The sequence below is a fragment of the Castor canadensis genome, chromosome 7 (assembly GCF_047511655.1).
Source record: "Castor canadensis chromosome 7, mCasCan1.hap1v2, whole genome shotgun sequence".
NCBI classification, from domain to species: domain Eukaryota; kingdom Metazoa; phylum Chordata; class Mammalia; order Rodentia; family Castoridae; genus Castor; species Castor canadensis.
In genome coordinates, this window is record NC_133392.1 from 143,648,702 (window position 1) to 143,660,359 (window position 11,658).

At 42.3% G+C, this 11,658-nt stretch overlaps 1 protein-coding gene across 2 annotated transcripts in view; it reads right to left on the reverse strand.

The window, feature by feature from the left end:
• The window catches only part of Dhdds (dehydrodolichyl diphosphate synthase subunit), a 29,239-nt gene extending 22,037 nt beyond the window's left edge, over nucleotides 1–7,202 (reverse strand). For both annotated transcript variants that reach the window (XM_074080905.1, XM_020158701.2), the window contains exons 1-4: nucleotides 7,048–7,202; nucleotides 6,550–6,664; nucleotides 6,298–6,414; nucleotides 2,890–3,032 (exon numbers count right to left, since the gene is read on the reverse strand). In XM_074080905.1, coding sequence (XP_073937006.1) covers nucleotides 2,890–3,032; nucleotides 6,298–6,414; nucleotides 6,550–6,612 — 323 coding nt within the window. In that variant the 5' untranslated portion in view covers nucleotides 6,613–6,664; nucleotides 7,048–7,202. The remainder of the gene's footprint in view (nucleotides 1–2,889; nucleotides 3,033–6,297; nucleotides 6,415–6,549; nucleotides 6,665–7,047) is intronic.
• Nucleotides 7,203–11,658: the final 4,456 nt, after the last annotated feature.

The following is an 11,658-nucleotide window of genomic DNA, read 5'->3' on the forward strand; positions in this document are numbered from 1 at the left end:
TAGAAGACAAATGTATAGTCAATTCAAGGCAAAATTTGAATAAGTCCACCTTGTTTTCAGTCCTAATACTTCCACTTACTAGCTGACCATGTGTATTAGCTTCTTTGAGCTCAGTATTTACGTACCCCTTTATCCCCCCATATCTGTAAACTGGAGATGACCTCCATCCCTGCTTGACTTTTGTCAAGTGAGAATAGGCACATAAGAGTTCTTGTTCTCAGACAACAGATGCAGGACTTTGATCTATGGAAATGGAGCTGTAAAAGCCCTGGAGGAACAAGCAGACTGAGTTCTGAACTTGCTCTGTCACCAGTTGCTGTGGCCACAGGCAAGCCCTTCTCTTTTTATCATTAAGGTTTAATTTCCCAACCGATGAAATCAGACTAGGCAAGGATTTGTGAAACTTTCTTTTAGCCAAAGAATTCTTTCTTCAAATCAATCCCATACAGAAGGCCATTACATAAAATAGACAAAAGTAAACCAATGCCCTCACTGCTGCTGGGTTCGTTTCTTAAATGCCACTCCTCAGAGCTCTGGGATTGTGTGTTATATTGTTGGAAAGTACCTCTTCAGTTGCTTCTTGTTCTGCCAGGACCTCTTAAGACTGTTTTCGCTACTACTGACTGATTAGAGCAATCTCAGTAGCACCTCTATTGTCATGTATTTTTGTTTGTTTTTGTCTTTTTGCTATTATTGCTTTAAATTTACTTATTAACAACACTGGGTTTGAACTTGAGGTTTCACACTAGTTAGGCAGGCACTCTACCACTACAGCCACACCTCTAATCCTTTTTTAAAAAAATTTTTTTGCAATACTGGGGTTTGAACTCAGGGCCTACACCTTGAGCCACTCCACTAGCCTGTTTTTGTGATGGGTTTTTTTCAAGATAGGGTCTCAGACTATTTGCCAGGACTGGCTTCAAACCGAAATCCTCCTGATCTCTGCCTCCTGAGTAGCTAGGATTACAGGTGTGAGCCACGGGCACCCGGCCCTTGTTTGTTGAGACAGCGTCTCACTATGTACTGAAGGTGGGCCTGAAACTCACTATGTAGCCCAGGCTGGCCTCAAAGTCACAATTATTCTGCCTCAGCCTCCAGAATTAACATCACCACCATGCCTGGCTGTCAAAACGTTTTGATGTTGCAGCAATTTTAAGAATTGCTTCCTGGGGCCAGGTACTTGTGGCTCTCACCTATAATATTAGCTACTCAGGAGGTAGGGATGAGGAGGATTGTCGGTTGAAGCCAGCTTGGGCAAACAGTTCACCAGACCCTATCTCGAAAATACCTATTAAAAAAAAAAAAAGGGGCTGGTGGAGTGGCTCAAAGTGAAGGCCCTGAGTTCAAGCCCAAGTACCACAAAAAAAAAAAAAAATTGCCTCCTGGGACTGTGAATATGGCTCAATGGTAGAGTCCTTTCCTAACATGCTTTTAAAAAAAGAATACCTCCTATTTCTAGGTGCAGTGACACCTCAGTTCTGAAGACAAAATGGCCCAGGGCATTTTGTTAAGAATATACATACACCAGAATTTATGCCTTAACTGCTCTGGTTTTTACTTTCTTCTTCTCTAAAATTGGGCTAATAATAATATCTTTCTCATGGAAAATGTAGCTACTAATGAAAGTACACTTAGACTAAGGGCCTGACACATAGTAAGCACATAAGAAGGTAAGATTAGTGTATATACAGAAGAATTCGAACACTTGGGATGTACCCCTTATTCCTTGATCCCCAGCCTCCTGGGTGTGAGACCTGAGACACACAAGCACTGGCAGAAACCAAGGAGCAATATCTGTGGCCCAGGATCTTACCATCCTAGACAGAGGGAAGCCTGGCTGCTCTCCCACCACTCTGATGCACATACAGACAGCAAAGAGAGAAACAGTTTCCTACAACTCTTCTGGAAACCTAGGCTGTTCTCTCATATTCCTAGTCCTAGTGTGGGTTAGGAGCCGAATGTACAACAGTTGAATAAAGGCTTCTAAGCAACTCCTGACTAGAGACAACTAATGTTTTGAAGCAAACAATCTCCATCAAACTTCTTCCGTGCCTCTTTCCAGCTTTCTTCCCTAAGTTAAATGTAAACTTAGTGACTGCTAAGAACAGTACTGACACTTCCCCACTGAGGTCTTTTATGTATCATCCCAAACCTTCCAAGAGACTATGCAGAGGAAGTTTAGTAACTTTGTAGGGATCCAGGTGCAACAGAAATGACTTCCACATGTTTCCTTTCATTGCCCTGGCCATAATTTATTGGTTCTCAGGCAGAAATCTGATCAAAGGTGGGCCAATTAAAGCATTTAGTTCATTCTGGACTGTTATTGTGAAGTAGAGGAGTGGTCTATAGAGAGAGGAAGAAGTAAATATATGAAGAGGCTCTGCCAAATGGATTTTAATTCTTGGTTTTAGTTTTGTTTGAGGCTGGCTGTACTTGTCTTTAAATTCTGTGAAATACCTCAACATCCTAAATAAATGCCACATTAAAAAAGAAAAATTGCAGGGCACTGTTGGCATATGCCTATAATCCTAGCTACTTGGGAGGCTAAGATCAGGATGATTGTGGTTTGAGGCCAGTTGGAGAAAATAGTTTTGTGAGACTCCATCTCCAAAAAATAACCAAAACAAATGGACTGGAAGTGTGGTTCAAGTGGTAGAGCACCTGCTTTGTGAGTATTAGCCTTGCAAGTGTGAAGCCCTGAGAACAAACCCCAGACTCACCAAAAAGAAAACAAAATTTAGCTTGCATTTTTGATATTTGCCACCAAAGAAATCTAAAATTAACAGGATTTAAGAGACCCTTTAATAGGCCTCTGATAACAAAACTGTGAGGGCTAAGGAAAGGTGGAGGTTGTGGAAGGATATACTCTCCCTATGGACAGCATCTTACTGTTCTTCCATCAAGCGTTGTAACTTGTTCCGGGTCAGATCCAGTAGCCCGTCCACCTCATTCTTGGGACGTTTGAAGTTCTCAATGCTGAATGCATACACAGTCACCTCTGGGATGCCCAGGTGCAAACACCAGCGCAGAGTCTAAGAGGGGAGAAGGCAAAAAGCTAGGATACAGGAAAGAGTGGGGAGTTGGAGATGGAAGACAGACTGTTCTCCTCCCCAAACCTGGGCAAAGCTAAGATAATGTCAGTGCTATGTCAGAATAATTCACCAAACACACAGAAAGCCACCATTTAAAAAACTGAAAAATGTGATCTTAATAAAGACCACTTTACTGATGCTGTTGTTGTTTACCTGAAAGAACCCTTCACTGAGAATATAAAGATCTATATTCCAGACTGTGAGTCCAACATGGCCTTGTTATATGGAACCATAGGCAAAATAGTTGGCTTTGAGTTTATCTATAAAAACGGGATCACAATTCTATCCCTGACAAGGTGGCTAACAAACAATATAAAAACACGGAGTATTATTACTCAGTAATAACTTCATCATTCTGGTAGGTTGAAGGGCTGGTAATTTAAGAGAATAAAAGCAACAACTGGATAGCTGGATAGCACTTCATAGTTGGTAAAGGATTTTCACAAATGTTATTTCATTTTCCAAACAACCACTTAAAAGTGGTATTTATTGCTTTAATCACTATTTTATGGATGATAAAAGAGGCTCTGAGAGTTAAAAAACCATATTAAAAGTCTGTAACTTCTGGGAGTCACAGTCTGTAATCGTAGCTATTTTGGAGACTGGGGCTGAGAGGACTGCAGTTCAAAACAAGCCTAGGGAAATAATTCAAGAGACCCCCATCTCAAAAAAAAAAATAACCAGAGTAAAATGAACTGAAGGTGCAGCTCACGTAGTAAAGCACATACTCTTCAAGCTTCTGCTTTTCCCATACGAAGCCCTGAGTTCAAACTTTTGTCTACCAAGTACAGAGTACAGCTTACATGAAATAGTTAAGACCCTGTCTCAAAAACAAAACAAAACAAAACAAAAAACCAAGCCAAAACAAACCTATAACCTGTAACTTGGGGGCTGAGAATAACAATGTTGGAGTTGGGGAGCTGGAGGTTAAAAGAACAGAAGACATTCAAACAGACTAAAAGAAACAAATCTACAGAGCCACCTCTCTGATCCTTTACAGATATGCACATGAAAAACATCCACTACCACCTTAGAAAAATACCAGTTAGAACTTGGTACTTGAATAGGCTCAGGCTCTAAAGACTTTGCATGGCACATCTGGGTTGGAACCCACTGCTAAAACAAGTTTAAGTTGTTTGAAAACTTCCTTTTCAAAAAACTGCTTTTTATTGTGCCATCTTACTTAATCTTCATATATGTCCTAGAATAGATTGTTGCTAATTTTGTTTTACAGAATAAACTGAGGCAAAGGGAAGCTACCTAACTTACAGGAGGTCACAGAGCCAGGAAAAGCAGAGTAAGGATGCCAATGAGTTCTTTCTTTCTTCACAAGAGGTTAAGAAACTTGCCTACATCAATTAGGTCTTAGTGACTCCAGAGCTTAAGTTTTAAGCAATAGAAAAATATTGCCTTTTACTTAATTACAAAAGAGAAGCAAGGGATTTGGTCGAGTGCCTGAAGTGGTAGAGCATCTGCTAAGCAAGTGTGAGGCTCTGAGTTCAAACCCAAGTACTGCCAAAAAAAAAAGAGAAAGAGAAGCAAGGATCAATAAACCTAAAACTATCCACAGAATACTGAGAGAATTCCACTGCCAACTGCTCAAGGAAAAACATATTACTGTCCTGGCATCAGGGCATGTTCTTGTGCCAGAAAGCTGGGATCTGTGGGCTGCATATCGTATTTCCATTCTTTTTTTTGAGGTACTGAGGTTTGAACTCAGGGACTATGCCTTGAGCCACTCCACCAGTCCTTTTTTTGTGATGAGCTTTTTTGAGATAGGGTCTTGCAAACTATTTGCCCAGGCTGGCTTCGAACTGTGACTTCCTGATCTCTGCCTCCTGAGTAGCTAGGATTACAGGTGTGAGTCATCAGCGCCCAGCTCCATTCTTCTTAAAAGTCACTTAACACAAAGGGCTATGCTTATCTCAGTGGTAGACCAAGTGCTTAGTACCGGTGAGGTACTGGGTTCAATTCCCAGGACCAAAAAAAATATATATTTTTTTTCACACAGATTGTATTGTTCAATTCTTATTGTTAAATTTAATGTTTCTCAGGGACTGGAGGTGTGACTCAAGTGGTAGAGCACCTGCCTAGCAAGCATGAAGCCCCAAATTCAATATCAAGCACCATCCCTTCTTCTCCCTAAAAAAGAATGTATTTAAATTTAATGTTTCCCAATTTGCAATATGCATTAAAACCAAAAAATGTTCATGATCTCTGTGTAGAGTGATGTTCTGATTGGCCTAGCAATTTCCCATTTTAGCATTTAAAGATCTGCGTCCTGAGAAATCCCTCAGCCTTGGCAAGGCAGAATGGATACTCACCCAAACTTTGCTCCACAATGTCACTTCTAAGTATTTATCCTAAAACATTACTATTTAACTTTTTTTAATTAAAAAAAATTTTTTTGAGACAGGGTTTTTCACTATGTAGTCCAAACTAGTCCTGAACTCATAATCCTGCCTTAGCCTCCTGATTGCTGAGATTACAAGTATGTACTACCACACTGAGCCAGTTAGGGCCTGGGGACATGGCTCAAGTGGTAGAACGTCTGCCTAGTAAGCACAAAGCCCTGAGTTCAAGTGGCAGTCCCACCCTGCCCCCAAAAAAGTACTACTTATAATGTCCAATTACAGAGGAGACCCTACATAAATTATGTGAGATTATTATGATAAAATCTTCTATGTCATTTCAACATATAGTTAGAAAGGCTATGCATCAATTTAAAAAAATACTTGTTAAAATGTCAACTGAAAATAAAGTTAGAGCTTTGGACACAATTTTATAAATGTTAAGGCATGCAAGACATACTATAAGAATGAATGAGGCATAGAATAATAATGATTTATTAAGGAAATAGGCAATTTCATTCTTATTTCTAATATTTTGTGATGTTTATGATGATTACTTTTTGCTTAATGTCAATATGTGACCTATAACTAGAAAGCAAGTAATAAAATAGAGAAATGATATTCATGGTGGTGCACATCTGTAATCTTTGTACTCAGAAAGCAGAGGCAGGGCGTTTACGAGTTTGAGGCCAGTCTGGGCTACACAGACTGCATCTCAAAACAAAGGAAATAAGAACAGAGAAACCGCTATTAAAACAAAGAACCTCAGCAACTGCAAATTCAGGGCCTCATTTTCTAGCTATACTCCAATTCTCCACAGATTGTTCACTTTGGGTTCTGCCACACACACCCACCTCAGCCAGTTTGTTGAAGCCCTGTGAGTGTCCCTCCTGCTTCTGCACCTGGCACTTTTTGGCATAGCGACGGTTTCCATCCATTATGAATGCAATGTGTTTGGGCACTGGGCCCGCCTGTCAAATAAGAAGACAGTAAGACTAGTGGTGAGCCAATATCATACATATGGATAGTTTAAATTTAATAATAAGTTTTGACACAAGTTACCCAACTGTCCAAAAGGCCAACTGGTGCTCTGGGCCACTGCTCACCTTTAGGATGTTGACACCTAGCCTTTCCCAAAGTGACAGCTCTCCTTCCTTGATCCAAGACATATTTCTTGCTTAGTTAGAAGGCCACCCTAGAACAAGTCACCAGCCAGGCAACCTTGGAGAAACGAAAAAGAAAGTAAGTCGCTAGCGCTTGCAAATAGCTACAGCTGACTTCTTAAGAGACCGTGGAAAGCAGCCAGAATCAGAATCCAAAAACACCGAGCTAATCTTTACACAGAAGCTGTAGAAGCCAGTGGGATCTTTTAGGCAAGAAGCCTTTGCTTGGTTCTCCTGGCTTCGTGGACTTTCCTCGTTATTTGAATATCCGTTTCCTGCTACATCATGGTGCCTACATCTTAAAAATTCCTCACATCTTCCTTCTCCATCTTCCGCCAAGCCATTTCCCACTCTGCGTTTCCCAGTCACTACCTCTTCTGCTGTCGCACCCGTTACCTTATTCTTCAGTGGTCTCTTAATCATCTATTCTCTTATTTGTACCTTTAATTCACCCGCAGCTGCCTCCTCCAGTCACTGGCCCTTCGGTTCTGTCCTTCCGCCCAGCACCTGCGCGGCTCCGCTGCGACTACTGCAATTATTCCCGTGCGCCTACACTTCCTCACAACCAGGCGCTGAAAGAATACGTAATCTTTGGGCACTGGGACCGCCCCTTCCGTCAATCAGTAGGCGGAGTCTCGCCTTGCGCTTTGGGTTAGGGGCGGAGCAGCGCGAGGGCTTGGAGTCCGCCATTGGCGTACGCTCTCGCGGGGCGTGGCATGGAAACTGAGGAGGCCGAGCTGACTGGACCAGCTGAGGAGCTGGTTGCTGAGAGTGGGATCCAGCTCAACAGCCGGAACGCCGAGTTGGGAAAATCCAGATGGGGAAGGCACTGGAAAACGTGCTGTGGAAATGTGTCACAGGGCAGGAATTGAGAGCCCACGTCAAAGTGGGGGACTTATCTACCACTGACGGCAGTTCCCCGTCACGGTCCTACCTTGGGAGGCCCCAGAACTGGGTTTCTTCGGAAGCCCTCCAACTTACGTCTCAAAAGTTACATTTTGGTCCAGGCGCACTGCTTCATCTGTAATTCCGGCTATGAGGGACGCCATAGGTAGGAGGGTTTCAGTCATTGCTTCTCCCCCACCCCCCACCCCGAAACCGCCACACTATCCGAAAAATAAGCAAAAAACTGGGTGGGGACGTGGTTCAAGTAGCAGCGTGGAGGCCCTGAATTCAAGCCCTAGTTTAAAAAAAATCATTCTTGCTGTATTGCTTATTTAGTGGACTTAATAACTTGGTAAAAAACCCCTCACCTGGTAACTCTACCATATGTAATAATCAGTCCATTTGGACTGATTTATGGCACCCAGATTTTGCAGATTCCCATGACCCACTTAGATGAACTCAAACAAGGAAGGTCAGAAACAGCTTTACTGCAAGAATCTAGGGTCGGGAATGTAGCTCAGTGATAAAGCACTTGCCTAGCATGTACAAGGCCCTGATTTCAATCCCCAGCACCAGAGAGGGAAAATAAAACTTCTAAATGACAGAAAGTCCGTGATTACCAAAGTGAAAAATCAAGGGGATTAGCATGTATCAAATCTTGCTCCACTTCTAGGTACTCAAAGAAATTACTAGTTACATTTCTTCAGAAGTAAAAACCATAAAACTTTCAGTATCTGGTGCAACCAGCGTTTCTTTCAAAACAGAAGAACGTTTTGAATTTCACAATCCCCTCCCCCGCTTACTGGGTTTTGAAAGCATGGCTTTGTGTAGGTAGCTCTACCACTTGACCCCAAACCTGCAACCCACGATTTACAATTTTCAAAGTAACTTTTACCTCACTTTTCCCTGCAGTCTCAAAAGATATAGAACAGGGAAGAGAGGTTGCCCTGATTTCTACACTTTCTAATGAGAGGGTTATTTTAAAGAGAGCAACCTGATTGAACAAAGCCCTGGGGAGAAGTAACCCACCCATCAATAGTCTTGCAATGTTGCCAGTTTGAGAATTTGTTTTCTTGCACTTTGTACTAATAACTGATTTGCCTCTGATCAGATATTTTCCTTTTAAGATCTTCTTTTAGGAGGAAGATCTTTGCTAGTCTGTTAGAAGGCTAGCAAACTTCAGCTCAAAAGTTGGTTTAGTCAATGAATCTCCTTTGGCCTCAATTTCCCCTTACATATGGCACTTTCCTTCTTGGGGTGCTACAAGGGGTTAATTAAGATTTGTAAAGAGCTTTGAAGAGTAGGGGACAAAGTATTACTAGGGTCTCATGCCCCAAGCCATGGCCCCATCCTTTCATCCCAGCCAGTGGCATAGTCAACCCCATTCTTATGCATGCCAAGCCTCTAATCCCCTCTTGAATGTGGCAGCTTCCAAGGAAGGAACAAGAGGCCTTAACTAGAAACAAAAATCCACTGTAATGAGGTGCTAGGAGGACTGAACTTCCAAGATTCATTCCTATAAAGTGATGAATTTAAGGTTCTTCTGTGACTTTGGAGTCCCAATCCAAGAAGGGAAAAACAACCTAAGTATCTGACAAGAGAACAGTCTAAGTATCAATAAGTCTTTATTTATTCATTGTATTTTCCCAGGGAAAGGAAAAGGGAAGGGAAGAGTCAGCATGTGTTACAAAATGATTAGAAAATGGGAAAGGAAGTACAGCAAAATCAACCTTGAAGTAAACACCCCAGTGATGGGGTCACCAAAGCCCAAGGGGGCTTAGTTTCCTGCAGTTCAGGAAAGAGAAGGGATCAGGGAAAGGACAGACAGGTACACACTTTCCCACCCTCCCTCCTTCCCCATAAATTCAAGATTTTTCTCACAAAGCTTTGGTTTCTAGCAGTAAACATGGAGTTACATTCGTCCGTCTCCTATTAAACAATCTTGTGGCTGCTTTGACATAAGTTTCTTGCACCTGCATAAAAGTTCCTGAGTGACTTGAATGTACATTCATATTGCCTTTCCTGGTTTCCTGACCCGGCTTTCTACATGGGAAGCCCCTCAACTGCTTCTCTCTAGGATTACAGATAAAGTAGGCTTGATCCATTGAAACAGCAGGTTTCATGTTTGGCAAGAATCGCATGAGAAATGGTCCTGACTCAGGAGGTTGGAAATAAGGGGAGAGGGCTCCTAGCTTCTTCCGAATTTTTGCATAAATCATTTGGAGATGTAGAGACACTTCAATAATTAAATGTGTATGGGCATGTAGGTTTCCTTTGGAGGTAGAAGAGCTAGGTAGGATAAGAGTCATTTTTAGGACAGAAAATCCGATCCAAAATGTAAAAGGGAAAAGAGAGTACAAAAGAAAAAGATGGTTCAAGATCCTCACTTTAAGAAGAGGGCCCCCTAAACTTGTGTTTCAGATGCTTTTGTCTGGTGCAGAACCTTCTGTCAAAGATGCTTTGGCTATTTTTCGCTCAATACAACAAGTTTGTAAACAATAAACCCCAAAAGAACATGAAGACCAACACATTATATTTATACAAACTAGGCCACCTAGCAGTCGACAACTCAGAGACTCAGTAAAATCCTACAAAGCCCAGACAAATACAATTACTAGAGGGGGCAGCATTTGGGGGAAACAAGAAACCAGGATCAGACACACACCACCCAATGTGTTCTATTGCATTTGTCCCATTTCAACACAGTGAGGTAGGTTTGCGGTGATCTCACAGCATGTAAACGGAAACCCCCTTTTCTCCTTTAGCTACCACAACACTATTAACCACTACTGCAGCAGGGTAGGACACTGGCTCCGGGCGCCACAAAGAGGTCCTTGCTTATGTGTCTCCCTGAAAGCCAAGAATTTTGAAAGGCTAAGGATTTGGGTCCTTGCTTCATATATCCATCCCTGAGGAGTACAGGGTGGGCACAAATATATTGGTCTTGAAACTCAGCCTTACCAACTCACATTTAAAAAAAAAAATACACACCCTATTGTGCATGGTAGACCTGGGCTAATCCAGTGAAGGATGGATTGGTATGGAAAGCAAGACCCTTGCCCTAAGATTAGACAATCACCACCCAAACTTGGCTTCCTCTCTGAGCCTTTCACCTGGCCCAGCCTCTCCTAACTTCTGAACATTTCCTGTTTAAACTAATTTCCAATCTTCCAGCAGAACGAGATCAAGTCATGGGGCAACCCAATTAAAACCTAGTCTCCCATGAAATATTTTTAAGGTGAACGGGGTTTCAAGAGGACACTATGGCAGAAAAGCCAGCTCTAATTGGCAAAATGAGGTAGTTCAATAGGCTGTGCACTCCTAATGGTTGCTCTCCATGGTGATAAAAACAACAAAGTATTCCTGCTGTGCAGACCTGGAGCTGCTGCCGACTTATCCCTGAGATTGCTCATGTACCTGAGAACACAGTGCAGGAATGAGGGCCTTAGATTAAAATATACAAAAATACAAAACCAGAATATTTATATTAAGAAAAAAAAGTTAAAATGCACAAGATACGTCATTCGCACACAGATAGTGCAGTTGGCATCCTGGAGAAAGTGGGACCCAAGGTGCAGTTATCCAAGGGAGCAAATAAATAAAATCACATTGGCCCAGAAAGGGGTGAGAGTGAGTTAGGAGCAGCAGGTCTGCAGCCCTTTACCCAACCACCCTTTTGCCTGTCATCATAACCCATTGCTTGAGAAAGTACCCAGCACCATATCCCAAGATTGGGTTATGAGAAAACAAGATGTGAAAAAAGAAAAAAAAAAAAGAAAACAAAACAAAACAAAACAAAAAACCCTGCCTTACTCCTGAGATGCCCTCTCACAGCAGGTAGTAGCTTGTGGGTTTGGTCCATTAATCTGGTCTCACATCTGGATATTACACATCCTTCTTTAAATGGAGTACAATTTCCCAATCCAGGCCACTTATAAAAGCTGGAGTTCTTGAGGTGAAGCCTCATATAAAGCATGCAGGTTCTAGGGTGGTTCCCCCCAAAAGCCCTCACTTGCATTTGGATAGCATGATTGGAGTTCCATTGCCTCACCCATTCCCCCCAACAAGAGGGAAGATGGGGTGATGCTGGGAACCCCGGCCTGAGATATGGCAGTGCCAGCTACCCCCTCAACCCCACCCTATCCCCACTTTCTCCACTCTGCTGAT